This window comes from Ursus americanus, chromosome 14, assembly GCF_024610735.1.
Source record: "Ursus americanus isolate L20-20 chromosome 14, mUrsAme1.1.p, whole genome shotgun sequence".
In the NCBI taxonomy this organism is placed as follows: domain Eukaryota; kingdom Metazoa; phylum Chordata; class Mammalia; order Carnivora; family Ursidae; genus Ursus; species Ursus americanus.
Window position 1 is genome coordinate 39,796,754 of NC_142140.1, and position 18,247 is coordinate 39,815,000.

Here is an 18,247-nt window from a genome sequence, read left to right on the forward strand (position 1 = left end):
GCCGCGCCCCTTGGAGCGTTCTGGGATCCAGCCCTAAACCCCTCCTCGGTCCCGGGACGCCCGCGCCCTTCACACAACACGCTGCAGGGCGTTGCCGCTGCTGCCTTTGCCGGCGCGACCGTAGAAAGCCTCCAGGATGATCTCTCCCGGCCAGCCTGGAAGCCACAGAACCCTCCCCTCAGACAATGAGTCCGCCGTCGGGGGCGGAGCCTCCCATTGTGCCAATAGTTCTCCCTCAACCCCGTGTCGTCTTCTGTGACGTCCATTCCGCCGTGTCTGCCCATTGGCCAGCTGGTACCGATTGGCGCCTGGAGTTGCTCAGCGCTGGGAGAACTATAATGAATCGTGGGAGGAAGGTTGAGCTTCCGCTAGTCCCTTCAAGGGGTTAAGGGACGCGGTCGTGGCGGGCGAGGGGCGGGGATCCGAGGAAGCCGTGGCAGTAGCCCTGTGGCAACGTCGGGCTCCAGTGGCATCCCAGAACACTCGAGACCTGCGGCCTGGAAGAGGGTGTAGCCTTCAGTGGAGGGGTCCCCAGAGCGGGAGACTGCTGGGAACCAGCAAGGCAGAGAGAGTTTGGTCTCTACTCACGCCTTGGGGTCACCTCCAGTCCCTGCTCTGCAGAGACGCTCCAAAAAGGCAGATGGTCGCGACATGTGTCATGAGTTAAAATTCAATGATCGAGGAGTTCAAGCTATTAACTTTGGGTCTGGCGTCCCAGGTCCTCATCCAGTCAACGTCCCTTCCACCCCCAGGATTCCACATGGTACCCATGCCAAGAGTCAGGAGAACGCTCTCTGCACGTCATGGGCACCAAATTTTCAGGCCAAAATCCCGGACGGATTTCGGAACTGGTGCTCAGGAAGGGGGACAAGAGACCTGCAAGCAGAAGAAAGGATGGGAGATGTAGCTGGGACCGCGCCTAGAAGGGGGAAGGCGGGTGAGGGCGGTGGCTCAAAGCAAGGGGGGTGGATCGAGGGGCGGCGAACCTCCTAGCCCTGTTCAGCACCTCGGGCAGCAGTTATGCTTTGCCCTCAACAAAGATGGTGAAAACAGCTTCAGTAATCAGAGTCGGCATGCGCGACGGGCTGTACCACCGGATTTGGGCCTTCGGGGCGGAGGTGGAACGAACCATCGCTGAGGCCGGGAGCCATGTTGGAGCGGCGGGAGGCGACAGCAGCTTCGGGGATGCTGTGGTGGGGGCGGCAAAAGCCGGAGCCGCACGCCAAAGGGGTTCTGGCCGCGGAGTAGATGGTGCCCAGAGGGCGGAGGCGGCGCGGAGCGACAGGCCGAGAGGCGGGGGACCGGGGCGGCGGCAGGGGCCCGGGAGGGGGCCCGAGCGGCGGGGCGGGCCCAAGGCCCGGACCGAGGCGAGGGGCGGTGGAGGCCGTGTGGGGAGGCGGGGGGTGATGGCGAGGCGGCCGCCGTGGTGGAGTCTCAGGGGGCCGACGACCCCACTACTCCTGCTCCTTCTCCTCCTCTCTTTGTTCCCTCTCAGCCGGGAGGAGCTGGGGGTCGACGGGGGCCAAGGCTGGGACCCAGAAGTAGCTGCCGCTACGGGGCCAGGGGCGCGGACCGGTGGCGGAGCCTTAGCTCTTTGTCCCGAGACGCCCGGGGTCCAGGAGGATGGAGAGCCTGGTCTGGGAGTTAGGGAGCCTGTCTTCGTGGGGCCCCGAGAGGGAAGGCAAAGCGCCCAGCGTGGTCGAGGGCCCCCTGAGCAGCCGGACGCGGGGCTGGGGGCAAAATATGGGGTCCAGGCATTAAACAGCCGCGGGCGAGAAACAGGACAGGGACCAGGGTCTCTGTTATGCTGGCGCGCGGAGGTCTCCTCTTGCAGGCAGTCAGGACCCTTGCGAAGAGATAGTCTGTCTCCAGAGGCTCTGTCCCCAGGGGTCCCGAGCCTGGAGACCAACTCGCCCTTCCCTTCCGACCTTCTGGTTCGGCCCCGTGGTTACAAGCTGGTGTCTTCCCAGAGGAATGCTGGGAGAGGCACCCCCAAAAAAGTGGGAACCATGCGCTGCTGCGGGGGATTGTGGGCGCCGAAGCGCAGGGGTCAGGGCGAGAGAACTGCGACATCTCGAGCAGAGAGGACAGCCTCCCATCCGGACTGTACCCCCAGGGCTGCGGGATCTGGCCCTGGGCTGGATTCAGCACCGCGCACAGAGAGGACAGCTCCCGCTCCTGGTTCAGCACCGCTCGAGTCTCGGACAGCTCCCGAGCCGACGCCCGAGCGCATGCGCTCGCGTAGTCTCTTCCGCCGCCGCTTCCTCCCGCAGCGCCCGGGGCCGCGCCCCCCGGGGTTCCCGGCTCAGCCAAGAGTCTGGAGAATATCCCCAGCAAGCAGGGTCCGCCGCCGTCGCGCTGCGAACCGCCACCCGCAGTTTCCTCAGTACAACTATCAGGCGCTAGTGCCAGAGAACGAGGCGGCGGGCACCGCGGTGCTACGCGTAGCGGCGCAGGACCCGGACGCAGGCGAGGCCGGACGCCTAGTTTACTCTCTGGCTGCGCTCATGAACAGCCGCTCGCTGGAGCTGTTCAGCATTGACCCACTGAGCGGCCTCATCCGTACAGAGGCTGCTCTAGACCGCGAGAGCATGGAGCGGCACTACCTGCGCGTGACGGCGCAGGACCACGGCTCGCCGCGCCTCTCGGCCACCACCATGGTGGCCGTTACAGTGGCCGACCGCAACGACCACTCGCCCGTGTTCGAGCAGGCGCAATACCGGGAGACGCTTCGCGAGAACGTGGAGGAGGGCTACCCCATTCTTCAGTTGCGTGCCACAGACGGAGACGCGCCCCCCAACGCCAATCTGCGTTACCGCTTCGTGGGGCCGCCAGCTGCGCGCGCCGCTGCCTCCGCTGCCTTCGAGATTGATCCGCGGTCTGGCCTCATAAGCACCAGCGGTCGCGTGGACCGCGAACACATGGAAAGCTACGAGCTGGTGGTAGAGGCCAGCGACCAGGGCCAAGAGCCCGGGCCGCGCTCCGCAACTGTGCGTGTGCACATCACTGTGCTGGATGAGAACGACAACGCGCCCCAGTTCAGCGAGAAGCGCTACGTGGCGCAGGTGCGCGAGGATGTGCGCCCTCACACGGTGGTACTACGCGTCACAGCCACTGACCGGGACAAGGATGCCAACGGACTGGTGCACTACAACATTATCAGCGGCAACAGTCGTGGTCATTTCGCAATTGACAGCCTCACGGGCGAGATCCAGGTGGTGGCACCTCTGGACTTTGAGGCAGAGCGAGAGTATGCCTTGCGCATCCGGGCGCAAGATGCAGGCCGGCCACCACTGTCCAACAACACAGGCCTGGCCAGCATCCAGGTAGTGGACATCAATGACCATACACCTATCTTTGTCAGCACACCCTTCCAGGTCTCTGTACTGGAAAATGCACCCCTGGGCCATTCGGTCATCCACATTCAGGCAGTGGATGCGGACCATGGGGAGAATGCCAGATTGGAGTACTCCCTAACTGGTGTGGCACCTGATATGCCCTTTGTGATAAACAGTGCCACTGGCTGGGTCTCTGTGAGTGGTCCCCTGGACCGTGAGTCTGTGCAGCATTATTTCTTTGGTGTGGAGGCCCGAGACCATGGCATACCCCCACTCTCGGCCTCAGCCAGTGTCACAGTAACTGTGCTAGATGTTAATGACAATCGGCCTGAGTTTACAATGAAGGAGTACCACCTACGGCTGAATGAGGACGCAGCTGTGGGCACCACGGTGGTCAGTGTGACCGCTGTAGATCGTGATGCCAACAGTGCCATCAGCTACCAGATCACAGGCGGCAACACCCGGAATCGCTTTGCCATCAGCACCCAGGGGGGTGTAGGTCTGGTGACACTGGCTCTGCCACTGGACTACAAGCAGGAACGCTACTTCAAGCTGGTGCTAACCGCTTCGGACCGTGCCCTTCATGATCACTGCTATGTGCACATCAACATCACAGATGCCAACACTCACCGGCCTGTCTTTCAAAGTGCCCACTACTCCGTGAGTGTGAATGAGGATCGGCCAGTGGGTAGCACGGTGGTGGTCATCAGTGCCTCTGATGATGATGTGGGGGAGAATGCTCGTATCACCTATCTCCTGGAGGACAACCTGCCCCAGTTCCGAATTGATGCAGATTCAGGGGCCATTACACTACAGGCTCCACTGGACTATGAGGACCAGGTGACCTACACACTGGCTATCACTGCTCGGGACAACGGCATTCCACAGAAGGCAGACACCACTTATGTGGAGGTGATGGTCAATGATGTGAATGATAACGCTCCACAGTTTGTGGCTTCCCACTACACAGGGTTGGTATCTGAGGATGCCCCACCTTTCACCAGTGTCCTGCAGATCTCAGCCACTGACCGGGACGCTCATGCCAATGGCCGGGTCCAGTACACCTTCCAGAATGGGGAAGATGGGGATGGAGATTTTACCATTGAGCCCACCTCTGGTATTGTCCGCACAGTGAGGCGGCTGGATCGGGAGGCAGTGCCGGTGTATGAACTTACTGCCTATGCAGTAGACCGAGGTGTGCCCCCACTGCGAACTCCAGTCAGCATCCAGGTGACGGTGCAGGATGTAAACGACAACGCACCTGTCTTCCCAGCTGAGGAGTTTGAGGTGCGAGTGAAGGAAAACAGCATTGTGGGCTCCGTGGTGGCTCAGATTACTGCAGTAGACCCTGATGAAGGCCCCAATGCCCATATAATGTACCAGATTGTGGAGGGGAACATCCCTGAGCTGTTCCAAATGGACATCTTCTCTGGAGAGTTGACTGCACTCATTGACCTGGACTATGAGGCTCGCCAGGAATATGTGATTGTGGTGCAGGCCACATCTGCCCCTCTGGTCAGTCGGGCCACTGTGCACGTCCGCCTGGTTGACCAGAATGACAACAGCCCTGTGCTCAACAACTTCCAGATCCTCTTCAACAACTACGTATCCAACCGCTCAGACACCTTCCCCTCAGGCGTTATTGGACGCATCCCAGCTTATGACCCTGATGTCTCTGACCACCTTTCCTACTCTTTTGAGCGGGGCAATGAGCTGCAGCTGCTGGTGGTCAACCAGACCAGTGGGGAGCTTCGACTCAGCCGCAAGCTAGACAACAACCGCCCACTGGTGGCTTCCATGTTGGTGACTGTCACAGGTAAGGGGAGGGGTGGGGATAGGCAAGTGACCCAGTGACCTCAACCTGTCAGGGCCTCAGGGGCTCCACAGGGCATCAAACCAAAGAAGGATTCCCAGGCCTTCCAAGAATCCCTTAAGTGCTGAGTTCCTGCACCTCACAGGATCTGCCGTAGGCTTCACAGGTTAGGTTCACATAGTCTCTGCTTAGGGTCTTGGGTAGACTCCACAGAACCCCAAAGATTCTAGGACATCTAGCAGACCCCATAAAGACTGTATGAACTGTCTACTACACTAGAGATAGTGCCCCCACCCCCAAAAGGCTGCAGGTCCTGGGTTAATGCTCTGGAGGTCACAGGAAAAGCCAATATGGGCCAGTCAGCCCACACCACACCCTTGTTCAGATGAAGCATTACTTTGGGTCCAATCTGACCTTCACTTTTACAGGGGAGGTAGGCCAATAGTTTAGTAGTCAAAAACAGCAGCTTACTCTGGCAGCTGCAGACAAAGAGTGGGCCCACATTGGCCTGGCTGCTATCTAAGGGACTGAGTCCCTGCCCTTCCGGAAAATGTCCAGAGGCTCACCTCCCTCTTTCCCACCTCCCAAGCCCCAGACTTCCACAAACACTCCCTCATAGGCAGGTGCAGGTGGGAGAGCCTCTTGCAACTCTGTCTACTGCTCCAGAGGTTGGGAGCTAGGCTTCAATTGGTGTTCATTCCCCAGTTCTGGAGCATGGGCTCCTGGCTCTGCCAAAGAAGGAGCAGCCTTCATTTATCCCTCAGTTCACTCAACAACCAATCCTTATTGGCCATTCAATGTGTACTAGAGCCTGGGGACAAGGGATATAAGCACCTCATTCTCATTTTGAGAGGTGGCCACTGAGATCACGGGACCCGGGTCTGGTGTAATGGGCAGCTTTCTGACCCAAGAATGCTGAGGAGGGCGTGGGTGGTCAGGGTCCAAGACCTTCCTGAGGAGAGGGAGCTTGCTGAGTCAGGGTTCTGTGGGGTGGGGCTGAGTGGCACCCTTTTAGTGCCATGGGAAACCAGTTTGCTGACCAGAGATAGGGGATGGGTAATCCTTGATCTAGAACCCCATTTGAGGGGATGTTTTGCTGGTTATGCAATGCCTGAGGATAGGGGCGGGTTGTCAGGGGCCCTGGCTCCTCTTTAAGTTCTGAGTGAGGGTGTCTTGCTGACCATGATAACCGGGGGAGGGTGGGTTACTGACCACTTAGGGACCTTCTTGTGTGCTGTTGGATGAATGGCTTACTGACCCATAGGCTGGCTTAGATCTCTGCTGGTGTTGGAGGGAGGGGAGAGGAAGCAGCAACTTTGAACCTTGATGCTGGTGGTCACAAGCCCCAGACCCCCTGTGTCCTGGCAAGGTCAGCCTGCTGACTCAGGTGCTGGGGGTCTAGGTATTCATTGACCCCAGCCCTCTGAGTCCTGGGGAGGGGCAGCCGCTGACTCCAGACTGACCTCTGTCCCTACCCCCACCCGCAGATGGGCTGCACAGCGTGACGGCGCAGTGTGTGCTGCGCGTGGTCATCATCACGGAGGAGCTGCTGGCCAACAGCCTGACCGTACGCCTCGAGAACATGTGGCAGGAGCGCTTCCTGTCACCACTGCTGGGCCACTTCCTGGAGGGCGTGGCCGCGGTGCTTGCCACACCCGCGGAGGACGTCTTCATTTTCAATATCCAGAACGACACGGACGTGGGGGGCACCGTGCTCAATGTGAGCTTCTCGGCGCTGGCGCCACGCGGGGCCGGGGCGGGCGCTGCGGGTCCCTGGTTCAGCTCCGAGGAGCTGCAAGAGCAGTTATACGTGCGCCGCGCGGCCCTTGCCGCCCGCTCGCTCCTGGAAGTGCTGCCCTTCGACGACAACGTGTGCCTGCGCGAGCCCTGTGAGAACTACATGAAGTGCGTGTCGGTGCTGCGCTTTGACTCGTCCGCGCCCTTCCTGGCCTCGGCCTCCACGCTCTTCCGACCCATCCAGCCCATCGCAGGCCTGCGCTGCCGCTGCCCTCCCGGCTTCACCGGAGACTTCTGCGAGACAGAGCTAGACCTCTGCTACTCCAACCCGTGCCGGAACGGCGGCGCCTGCGCGCGGCGCGAGGGAGGCTACACCTGCGTGTGCCGCCCGCGCTTCACAGGTGGGCAGGCTGCGGGGCTGGGGCGCCTTGGGCAGAGCGTGGGGGCGAGTGAGGATGCAGCGTCAGTCTTGAGCCTACCGGGGTCGAGTGGGCGCGGTTCGGGCGAGGCGGTAGAGCCCGGCGGTGCAGGAGCATAAGGCCCTGAAGGAAGAGAGAGAGGCCTGGACAGGACTGAGGCTGTGAAGGGGGCGTGTCCGTAGAAGGGGGCGGGCCTTGTGGGCGGGGCCGGGGCCGCGGGAGCGTGGGGGCGGGGCCAGGCTGATAGGTGGCGTGCCCACAGGGAGCTCGCCCTTTGGGGGGGGCGGGGAGTCCTTGGAGGGGCGGGCCCCGCTGGAGTCCGCGCAGGCGGTGACCTCCGGCCGCGTTTTGACCGTAGGAGAAGACTGCGAGCTGGACACGGAGGCCGGACGCTGCGTCCCCGGCGTCTGCCGCAACGGGGGCACCTGTGCCGACGGGCCCGACGGCGGTTTCCGCTGCCAGTGCCCGGCTGGCGGCGCCTTCGAGGGCCCGCGCTGCGAGGTGGCGGCGCGCTCCTTCCCTCCCAGTTCGTTTGTCATGTTCCGCGGCCTGCGACAGCGCTTCCACCTCACGCTGTCCCTCTCGTAGGTGCTCGCCCGGTATATCTGCGCGCCTCCACGTCGTCCCTCCATGACCCTACGCCGTCCATGATCCTGACTCAGATTCCCAGCTGACCTACCCTGATGTCCCACAGGACACTGCCCCCTCCCCAGATGCCTCACCTGGGTGTCTCGGAACATCACTGTCCCTGACGTCCTGCACTGTCCCTGACATCACGGCATCCTTTCTCATCACTTCCTGCCCCATCCGAGCCTGTGCGGGCGCCCCGCGAAACTTCTGTCGAGGGGTGGTGGTTGCCAGGTGTCCTGCTCATGACGCTCCCTGTCCACCCCACCCAGGTTCGCAACGGTGCAGCCAAGTGGGCTGCTCTTCTACAACGGGCGCCTGAACGAGAAGCACGACTTCCTGGCCCTGGAGCTCGTGGCCGGGCAAGTGCGGCTTACATATTCCACGGGTGGGTGCTCCCGTGGATGTGTGTGTGGGCGAGTGTACATGCGTGGGTGAGATGGCTCGGGGGTATAAGCCTCAAGTCCCCTCGGGTTTGCCTCACTGCACCCCTAAATACCTACTTCCATACCAAGCAGACATCAGTGAGGATCTGACCCTCCTACGCATTCCCTGGGGGAAGGTCCATCTCTCCAAGAAGTGTGTGCTTCTCCTATCTGTCCAGAAGTGTGTCCTATCTCCTGTCTCTCCTATCTGTCTCCTTTCTGGCACTCTGGTCGAGCCAGTTTGGTCACCAGTGGATGGGACTGACCTGATGTATCCAGGACCGTATGCTACATTCTGGGAGTAGCTGCATTTTTATGACTGGGATGGGGAGGGCGAGGCAACTAGGCAGCTCCAGACAACCTTCCACATGTATCCTCCCCACAGGTGAGTCCAACACAGTGGTCAGCCCTACAGTTCCAGGGGGCCTGAGTGACGGACAGTGGCACACCGTGCATCTGAGATACTACAACAAGGTGGGCACCACCCTTGGCATGGGAGTGTGAGGGGAGCTGGGAGGCCAGATTCTGCCTCTCCGGGGTCACCCTGGGGGTCCTGTTGAGTGGTATGCCTGGGTCTCTAGCCCCGGACAGATGCCCTGGGGGGTGCTCAGGGCCCCTCCAAGGACAAGGTGGCTGTGCTGAGTGTGGATGACTGCGACGTGGCGGTGGCTCTGCAGTTCGGTGCTGAGATTGGCAACTACTCATGTGCGGCTGCTGGCGTGCAAACAAGCTCCAAGAAGTGAGACCCCAGCCCCTGATCCCCATGCCCTCTGCCTGCCAGAGCCCACCCCAACCTTTCACATATCCCACTCCCCACCCCAGCCCGCCAAACTCCCCATCCTTCCCCATATCACCATTTCCCTCTCCCCATTAGGACACTGAAACCCCACCTCACCTAGCTCCATCCCTGTATTCTACCCCAGACTCCCCACTCCCGCACATGGTCCCCAGGTACTCAGCCCCTAGGCTGCACTCTCCCTGCTCCTTTTTAATGCCCCACATCCCCACTTGGTGCCCCAGACTCTTCACCAACCACCCAAATGCCTCACTCTTTCATCCTAGCCCTCTTTCACCTTTCCCCATACCATCTGTCCATCATGAGCTCTCCTTTGCATGCCCACAACTGAAGTTAGGCCCCGGCTTCTTCCCTAGCCTGACCTTACCCTCCCCCCAGATCACCTTTACCCTCTGAGTCCTACCCCCCCCCACACTTCCTATGACCCTCAGGAGCACCCCTACCTTGGCCCCCATCCCAACAATGATGTGGACCCCTGATCCCCAGGTCCCTGGACCTGACGGGCCCTCTGCTCCTGGGGGGTGTCCCCAACCTCCCCGAGAACTTCCCTGTGTCGCACAAGGAGTTCGTTGGCTGCATGCGGGACCTGTACATTGATGGCCGCCGAGTGGACATGGCAGCCTTTGTTGCGAACAACGGCACCATGGCAGGTAGGCCGTGTCCCCATATTAGAGGGGGGTGGTGGAGGGCTACATGGAGTGATTCCAAATCTGACCTCATCTTTGCTTCCTTTGCGGGCAAGCACTGTGCCATAGCCTAGCCTTTAGGGCCCACCTCCTTCCAACTCTACCCTGAGAGAACACAGGGCTGAAATCGTGGCCACTTTTGGCCCCCCTGGACCCCTGTGTCCTGTCTAGCACTCGTGCCCCCCGCCCCTCCATGTTCTCACACCCTCCATGTGCCTTCCTCTCCCAGGCTGCCAGGCCAAGCTGCACTTTTGTGACTCGGGCCCCTGTAAGAACAGCGGCTTCTGCTCAGAACGCTGGGGCGGCTTCAGCTGCGACTGCCCTGTGGGCTTCGGTGGCAAAGACTGTAGGCTCAGTGAGTGGGCAGTACGGGGCAAGAGGGGCCTGCAGGGTAAGGTTTGTTCCTGAGGTGGGGCCTGTGATCCTGCTCTTTTTATCCCCTCAGCCATGGCCTACCCCCATCATTTCCGTGGCAATGGCACACTCAGCTGGGACTTTGGAAACGACATGGCTGTGTCTGTGCCATGGTACCTGGGGCTGGCATTCCGGACACGGGCGACACAGGGAGTCCTGATGCAATTGCAGGCTGGGCCACACAGCACGCTCCTCTGTCAGGTGTGTCTGTCCTCCTGGCCCCTCCCCAGACCCTCAGGTCTCAACTTCAAATGCCACCAGCAACACTTCTTTGGGGTTGAGCCTGGTCATACCGCATGCTCCTACCAGGTGAACTGACCATACTTGACCTTGCTCCGGATCCTAGCCCTTGACCTTCTTTCCCACCATGATATCCCTTGCAGGCGCAGGGCCCCAGCATGTCTCTTTTGTGCTAGCGGCACCGATCCCCAACCCCTGATCCTGACGTCTGTCCCTAACTTCACTCTCAGCAACATGACGTCCCTGGGCACAACCCCCTGTGTGCCAGATATAGCCTTGGCCCTGCAGTGCTGACGTCAGAGCCCCTAGACCTCGCCTCCTGACACTCCCAGCCCCAGCCCAGCTTGGGGCCCTGACCTCAGGGCTGCGCTTCTCTCTCTGCAGCTTGATCGGGGGTTGCTGTCTGTGACGGTGACCAGGGGCACGGGCCGTGCTGCCCATCTCCTCCTGGACCAGGTGACTGTCAGTGATGGCCGGTGGCACGATCTGCGGCTGGAATTGCAGGAGGAGCCAGGGGGCCGGCGGGGCCACCATGTCCTCATGGTCTCATTGGACTTTAGCCTCTTTCAGGTCTGATCGCTTACTCTGTGGTAGTCCATTCTCAGTCTTCCAACCAGACCCACCTCATTTGACCCCCCCCAGTCCATTTCCTCTCAATTCCCTCCACTGCACCCCACTCTCCCTGCAGTGCCCTCCTCATACCCTTGCTCTGAGCCCACCCTGCCAGTCAGGCTGCTCCGCTGCCAGGCCTGCTCATGTCAGAGAGGCTCTCCAGACTTCTTGCCTGGTCTTGGGGTATCTCTGCAGCCAGTACATTCCCTAACTCTTGGAAACCTCCTGTGGTCCCTGCCCTAACCTCTTCAAAGCCATGAAATTTCAGGGTCTATTTGGGTCCAGGAGAGAGGCCCATCTGGGCCCAGTTCTTGACCGAAACCTTGCTCTTACCCATCCCCCATGCTCCAGCGGGTCCTCCGTACTCCGGGGCAGCTCATTCCCAGACCCATCCCCTGGTCCAGACAGACAGAGGATGGTCATGCAGGGCTAAGACAAGGTCAAGACTGACTCTGGGGTAGGGCAGGGATCCATCAGGCACCCCCACACCTCCAGTGCTGACTGTCTTCCTCCCCCAGGACACCATGGCAGTGGGGAGTGAACTACAGGGCCTGAAGGTAAAGCGACTCCATGTGGGAGGCCTGCCCCCCAGCAGTGAAGAGGAGGTTCCTCAGGGTCTGGTTGGCTGTATCCAGGTGGGGGTCAGCATGGGAACATGGTATGGGCCGTTAGGGTGAGTGGTCAGAGGTTAGGAGCACCTTGGGGCCTGAAAAGCTGCATTCACATAGGGGTTGGCACAGGGAGGGGATGTGACCCAGAGCCATCAGACAGGTCAGGCCTTTCTGTGCTGTTGGACGTGAGGGTCTAGCTTAGACTATCAAGGGTCATTAGAGATCTGTGTCAGGGACAGCATGATTAGGGGTCCCATGGGGGGGCTGAATTGGGGATATTGGGGTCAGGGTCTGGGTCTTTTGGGGGGTCTGCATGTCAGGGGTCATCAGATCAGGTGGCTGGCTCTGTAGGGACTGAGGTGCTTTAACATGGGTCTCACGCCTTGCTGGCTCTGTCCGCAGGGGGTATGGCTTGGCTCCACACCTTTGGGATCCCCAGCCCTGCTTCCGCCCAGCCACCGAGTGAACGTGGAACCTGGTTGTGTCGTGACCAATGCCTGTGCATCTGGACCCTGCCCACCCCATGCTGACTGCCGAGACCTCTGGCAGACCTTTTCTTGCACCTGCTGGCCAGGTGTGACTTGGGGATAGGGCAGAGTGATCTGGGTAGGAACCAGGGGCTCCTGGTGAAGACTGGGGGATCTGGAGAGCCTGGAGGAGGCAGGCACTGGAAGAACAGGTGCCTACTTCCTCCCGTGCTCTGTGGCCGGTGTCCTGAGCTTGCTGACCCAACCTGCAGGTTACTATGGCCCAGGGTGTGTGGACGCCTGCCTCTTGAATCCCTGTCAGAACCAGGGCTCATGCCGCCACCTCCCAGGAGCCCCCCATGGCTATACCTGCGATTGTGTGGGTGGCTATTTTGGGCACCACTGTGAGCACAGGTGAGGGGCTAGAGGCTGAGATGATGGAAAGACCTGGCCGGGGGCGGGAAGGGTCACCAAGACGTGGAGGCATCTCACCTGGCTGTCTCCCTCCAGGATGGACCAACAGTGTCCTCGGGGCTGGTGGGGGAGCCCAAGCTGTGGCCCCTGCAACTGTGACGTTCACAAGGGCTTTGACCCCAACTGTAATAAGACAAACGGGCAGTGTCACTGCAAGGTATGCCTGACCCCTGACCCCTGACCTTTGAACTTTTCTCCAGCTGTGATTTTCGATTCTTATCCAGCTTGCTGATCTCTGCCACCTGACTCAGGCCCTAACCTCTTACCCTGTCCTGTCACCTAACTGCCACCTCTTGTCCTTGACATCTGATCCCTCCCTTACGTTTCGTTTGAAGTCCAACCTTCCTTCTGGCCTGTGAGTACTGTTCTCTTGACCATTTGCCCCTGATTCCACTCATTCCCCAGGCCTGAGACCCCGACCTTAAGCCCTGATCTCTGACCTCAGGCCCCTGATCCATTCTCAAATAGGAGTTCCACTACCGACCACGGGGCAGCGACTCATGCCTCCCATGTGACTGCTACCCTGTGGGCTCCACCTCGCGTTCATGCGCACCCCACAGTGGGCAGTGCCCCTGTCGCCCAGGAGCCCTCGGCCGCCAGTGCAACAGCTGTGACAGTCCTTTTGCAGAGGTGACAGCCAGTGGCTGCCGAGGTGAGCAGGCTCCATGCAGTTCCACATAGATAGGGCTGGCTCTGCACACTGCCACCAAGTTGCCTGGCCTGCGTGGCTCCTTAGATAGGGGCCCCGGGAGGTTTTTCCCGAAGGAGACCACTGACACCTAGGGACCCCCACATTTGCCCCACGTAATTCAATGACTTGTCACAGAGTCTGATAGGCCAGCTCCCGTAATAAGGTCAGCAGGGGAGTGGTGGGTGGTGGGTCTGGTGTGGGGGATAGAGGAGCCGTGGGTGTGGCTGTCGTTGGCCCCAGCCTCTGGCCATCTGGTTCAGTGCCTCCTCTCTCCCCAGTGCTCTATGACGCCTGCCCCAAGTCCCTGAGATCTGGTGTGTGGTGGCCCCAGACCAAGTTTGGCATGTTGGCCTCAGTGCCCTGTCCTCGGGGGGCCCTGGGTGAGTACCTTGGGGGGCAGGGGCATCACTGAGGGTGGGAGTAGGCCTGTCCTCTGACTGCTGGAGCTACTTCCTTACCTGAGTTGGGTGGCCCTGCTCCTGCAAAGAAGTGGGAGTGGGGGAGGGGTCCACGTGGGCTCCTCACTACCTCCTCGGAGCTCTGGGTCCCTCCCCACACCCTCACTGAGCCTCCATCTGTTTCTCTTGGCTTCTGGGCAGGATTGCGGGGTGCAGGTAAGGGGTACGTGTTTGCTCAGGTGTGCTGCCCCCCCCCCCACTGCCAGAGCTTTTGCAGACCCTCCTGCTGCCTGAAATCCCTGCAGACACATCCCTGCTGCCTGAGGTCTCTGAGAGCTCCTCTCAGCTGCTTAAGTCCCTGGAGGCCCCTTTCCACTCTCTGAGGATGCTGGGGGCCCTCTTCTGATGCCTGAGGTCCTCAGAGGCCCCTCCCCACTTCCTGAGATCCCTGCAGACTGCTCCTCGGTTTCTGGGGTCTTCAGGCCTTTTCCTACTGTCTAAGGTCACGAAAGACCCCTCCCCTCTGTTTGAGGACCCTCTAGACTCCTCCCTGCTGCCTGAGGGCCCCTCCCCACTGCCTGAGGTCCCTGCAGAACCCTCCCTGCTGCTTGAGGTCTCCACAGTGGCTGGACAGACATCGTCTGTGTACGCATGCTCATGTGTGTGTCTTTCTGTGCCTGTGCACGTGTCTGTGAGTCTGTCTTGCAGGGGAGGGGGTTCTGTGTTTAAGTTAGGGTCCCTCTTGCTGGTGGCTATAAGCTCTCTTAAGGCCCAGGTTGATTCTCATTCAACCCCCATCCCAGTCGCACAGACAAGGGAGAGATGGCAGCAGAGCCCACCACTGGGGCAGTTAAAACCAGTGTGAGAACTGCCACCCCACCCTCACTTTGGTCACAATACCCCTGGAAAACCTGGTCTGTGTGCGCATGTCTGTGTGTGCGTACACGAGAGCGCATGTGTGTCTGCGTGTTTGTCCTGGTCCACACATCTATGTGTGTGCAGATGTGAGTGCTGGTGTGTGTGTGCTTGCCCTGGGCCACGTGTCTGTGAACGTGGCCTGGCCTCTGTGTGTGTGTGGGTGTGGGTGTGTGCGTGTAAGAGAGAGAGAGAGCGAGAGCCCTTATGCTCAGCTTTATGTAACCAGTGGTTCAGAATGACCCACAGACCCCTCATGAATTAACTGATAGGCAGCTGGGACCCACCTGGCCTGGGGGCTGGGGGCTGGGGCTGCAGTGTCCAGGGGTCCAGCCACAGATGCCGATTATTCTGGTCTCTGCCTCAGAGCTCCCTGCTGTGTTCAGGGAGGGTGCTGTGCTCCCTCCTCAGTGAAAGTGTCCAGGACCCAGGCCTGACCAGGGGTCATCTGCCCCTAGGTGCTGCCATGCGGCTGTGTGATGAGGACCAGGGTTGGCTGGAGCCTGACCTCTTCAACTGTACCTCCCCTGCCTTTCGAGAACTCAACCTGCTGGTGAGACTGCCCAGACCTGGCCCTGCACTCAAGACCTGTGCTGGCCCCACCCTGGCCTCGGCTTCCCCAGCCCTGTGCTGGGCTCTAGGCCTCATGCCCCAGCCTTTGACCTCCTGGGCTTTTCCTGGTTGCCTTTTAATCTGGCCAAACCCTTCTTCCTGTGAAGCTTTTGAGAAAGGCCTAAGGGGGGCGCCTGGGTGGCATAGCGGTTAAGCGTCTGCCTTCGGCTCAGGGCGTGATCCCGGCGATCTGGGATCGAGCCCCACATCAGGCTCTTCTGCTATGAGCCTGCTTCTTCCTCTCCCACTCCCCCTGCTTGTGTTCCCTCTCGCTGGCTGTCTCTATCTCTGTCGAATAAATAAATAAAATCTTTAAAAAAAAAAAAAAAAAGAGAAAGGCCTAAGGGACAAGAGAGCGACCATCCCCGTCTTTGTCCTGGCAGCTGGATGGCCTAGAGCTGAATAAGACAGCCCTGGATACCGTGGAGGCCAAGAAGCTGGCTCAAAGGCTGCGGGAGGTGACCGGCCACACTGACCACTACTTTAGCCAAGATGTTCGAGTCACTGCCCGACTGCTGGCCCACCTGCTGGCCTTCGAGAGCCACCAGCAGGGCTTCGGGCTGACAGCCACACAGGACGCCCACTTCAATGAGGTGGGGCTGCACCCTGTGCTCACCATCCCCTGGACCCCTGCTCAGCCCCCTCCCGACCCTGGGGAATTGAAAGCCCTGGGCTCGCTCTCTTCCCTTGTCCTCTCCAGACCCACCCCCTTGCCTGCTGGGGTCTGAGTGCCCAGCCAGACCCCTCAGGCCTGCCCCATCCCCTCACGTGTCCTCCCTCGCGTGGCTGAGCCCACTTTCATCTCCCTCCTTCCAGAATCTGCTGTGGGCGGGCTCTGCACTGCTTGCTCCGGAGACCGGAGACCTGTGGGCAGCACTGGGGCAGCGGGCCCCCGGGGGTTCCCCAGGCAGTGCAGGGCTGGTGCAGCATCTGGAAGAGTATGCAGCCACCCTCGCCAGGAATATGGAGCTCACATACCTGAATCCCGTGGGGCTGGTGACGCCCAACATCAGTATGTGGCGGGTGGCCTGGCGGGGCGGCGGGAAGGGGGCTATGAAGGGGCAAGGACCTGGAGGTCTGAGGGGCTGGGAATATTGATGTCAACATCAGTGGCAGGAGGCTGGGCCACCTCCGTCAGCGCTCTGCAGGGACAGGCTCTGTGTTGGTAGCAATGAACTGATGGGTTGTGGGACGTGGGTACAGGATGGGGAGAGGAGGGTGTGGGGCCTTCAGCATGGGGAGGAGACCTTTGTTGTGTCTCACCCATCTTCCTCCTGGGCAGTGCTCAGCATTGACCGCATGGAGCACCCCAGTCCCACCCGGGGGACTCGTCGCTACCCTCGTTACCATAGTAACCTTTTCCGGGGCCAGGATGCCTGGGACCCTCACACGCATGTGTTGCTGCCTTCCCAGTCCCCACGGCCATCCCCACCTGAAGGTGAGAGCCCTCGGGTGACCCCTGGCCCAGACAGCATGTCGCCCTCCTCCTGCCAGTTCTCCCCTTGCCAGACCAGCCCCACATCAGACCCCTGCGTGAGACCCTCCTACGTCAACCCCCCGCAGCACTCTCCCCTCGCCAGACTCTCTCCCTCACCCCAGATGATGTCTCCCAGGCCTTGACATTCGGGATCCAGCCCTGGGCATGAAGGGGACATGGACTTCTACTCCCCCCATCTCACAGTTCTGGACCTTCAGGGAAGAGATTCCCGTGCTTGATGCTGCATTGGGTTGGTTCAGAGCTGGGTGTGTGGGTGCTTGGGGTCAAGGGTCACTGACAGTGGTTCCTCTCCCTCCCCTGGCAGTTCTGTCTACAAGCAGCAGCGGCATGGAAAACTCCACCACCTCAAGTGCGGCCCCTCCTCCAGCCCCTCCGGAGCCTGAGCCAGAACCTGGGATCTCCATTGTCATCCTCCTTGTTTACCGCACCTTGGGGGGGCTGCTCCCTGCCCAGTTCCAGGCCGAGCGCCGGGGCGCCAGGTACCACGGGAGGGCCTGACTTCTAGGCCCCTCACCCCTGAGCTTCCCGCAAGGTTCTACCCAGCCTAGCACCCTTTCTGGGTGGGCAAATGAACAGGTTCGCCGTCGTCCTGAGACTGGTCCTGTGCACAGTCCCAGGGATTCCCTGTGAATCATGTTCTGTGGGGTTGTGCACAGTTGCAGACAGACACAGAGCTACCGGTGGGGGCGGTCGCATAAAGGAGGGGTCCAGGAGCCAGGTACAGACAGGCAAACTGGATGACGGACTGGCAAAGACAGGCTGACCTATGGAGGTCAGAGGGGGCTGGCAGGGAGGGCCGTTGGAGGCCAACAGTCGAGCTGTTCAGGCCGTAGACTCCAGTGCGTGCAGTGGGTCTGCAGTCCCTCAGCTGCAGAGAACCTGCCATTTGTGCAGAACCATGGCAGCCCAGCTAGGCACTGGACTCAGGGTCTTGAAGCAGCCCAGAAATAGCGTCCACTCCGGGGCATCCCGGACTCTCGGTCAACCATGCCAATGGCAGGAAGACCGCGAGGTAGGTAGTCAGAGCTTGGGGAGGTCAGCGGTGTCCGAGCCCAGGTGGGGTGTCTCCTCAGGCTCCCCCAGAACCCTGTTATGAACTCCCCGGTGGTCAGTGTGGCTGTGTTCCACCGACGCAACTTCCTAAGGGGTGTCCTGGAGTCCCCGATCAGCCTGGAGTTCCGCCTGCTACAGACAGCCAATCGGAGCAAGGCGATCTGCGTGCAGTGGGACCCACCTGGCCCGTGAGGACCTCCACTCTGGAAACCCTTGGTCCCCTGTTGGCCCCTGGAGTGCCCCGCCTGCCCCTGGGGCCCCCACCAATGTCCCTGTGCACCCAGGCCCATGAGGAATGCTGCTCCCCAGCTTCAGCCCCCCCACCCCCCCAGCCCTACTGTCTGTCACAAGCCCCCCACCTGGCCACGGGGCAGCGCCCCGAGGGCATGGTAGGTCTAACTGCCCTGTGGCTGCAGGGCGG

General features: G+C 60.6%; 1 protein-coding gene across 1 annotated transcript in view; it reads left to right on the top strand.

The window, feature by feature from the left end:
- The first annotated feature begins 1,406 nt into the window (after positions 1 to 1,406).
- Positions 1,407 to 18,247, top strand: part of CELSR3 (cadherin EGF LAG seven-pass G-type receptor 3) — a 25,838-nt gene continuing 8,997 nt past the window's right edge. Inside the window, exons 1-24 of the mRNA XM_087867056.1 lie at positions 1,407 to 5,154; positions 6,639 to 7,289; positions 7,666 to 7,891; positions 8,207 to 8,322; positions 8,745 to 8,833; positions 8,941 to 9,098; positions 9,642 to 9,805; positions 10,071 to 10,196; positions 10,287 to 10,456; positions 10,880 to 11,065; positions 11,626 to 11,742; positions 12,121 to 12,292; positions 12,458 to 12,599; positions 12,696 to 12,816; positions 13,128 to 13,311; positions 13,629 to 13,730; positions 13,950 to 13,964; positions 15,122 to 15,216; positions 15,659 to 15,868; positions 16,092 to 16,287; positions 16,558 to 16,713; positions 17,078 to 17,252; positions 17,847 to 18,014; positions 18,243 to 18,247. The exon at positions 18,243 to 18,247 is cut by the window's right edge and continues 122 nt beyond it. Coding sequence (XP_087723182.1) covers positions 1,407 to 5,154; positions 6,639 to 7,289; positions 7,666 to 7,891; positions 8,207 to 8,322; positions 8,745 to 8,833; positions 8,941 to 9,098; positions 9,642 to 9,805; positions 10,071 to 10,196; positions 10,287 to 10,456; positions 10,880 to 11,065; positions 11,626 to 11,742; positions 12,121 to 12,292; positions 12,458 to 12,599; positions 12,696 to 12,816; positions 13,128 to 13,311; positions 13,629 to 13,730; positions 13,950 to 13,964; positions 15,122 to 15,216; positions 15,659 to 15,868; positions 16,092 to 16,287; positions 16,558 to 16,713; positions 17,078 to 17,252; positions 17,847 to 18,014; positions 18,243 to 18,247 — 7,492 coding nt within the window. The remainder of the gene's footprint in view (positions 5,155 to 6,638; positions 7,290 to 7,665; positions 7,892 to 8,206; positions 8,323 to 8,744; positions 8,834 to 8,940; positions 9,099 to 9,641; positions 9,806 to 10,070; positions 10,197 to 10,286; positions 10,457 to 10,879; positions 11,066 to 11,625; positions 11,743 to 12,120; positions 12,293 to 12,457; positions 12,600 to 12,695; positions 12,817 to 13,127; positions 13,312 to 13,628; positions 13,731 to 13,949; positions 13,965 to 15,121; positions 15,217 to 15,658; positions 15,869 to 16,091; positions 16,288 to 16,557; positions 16,714 to 17,077; positions 17,253 to 17,846; positions 18,015 to 18,242) is intronic.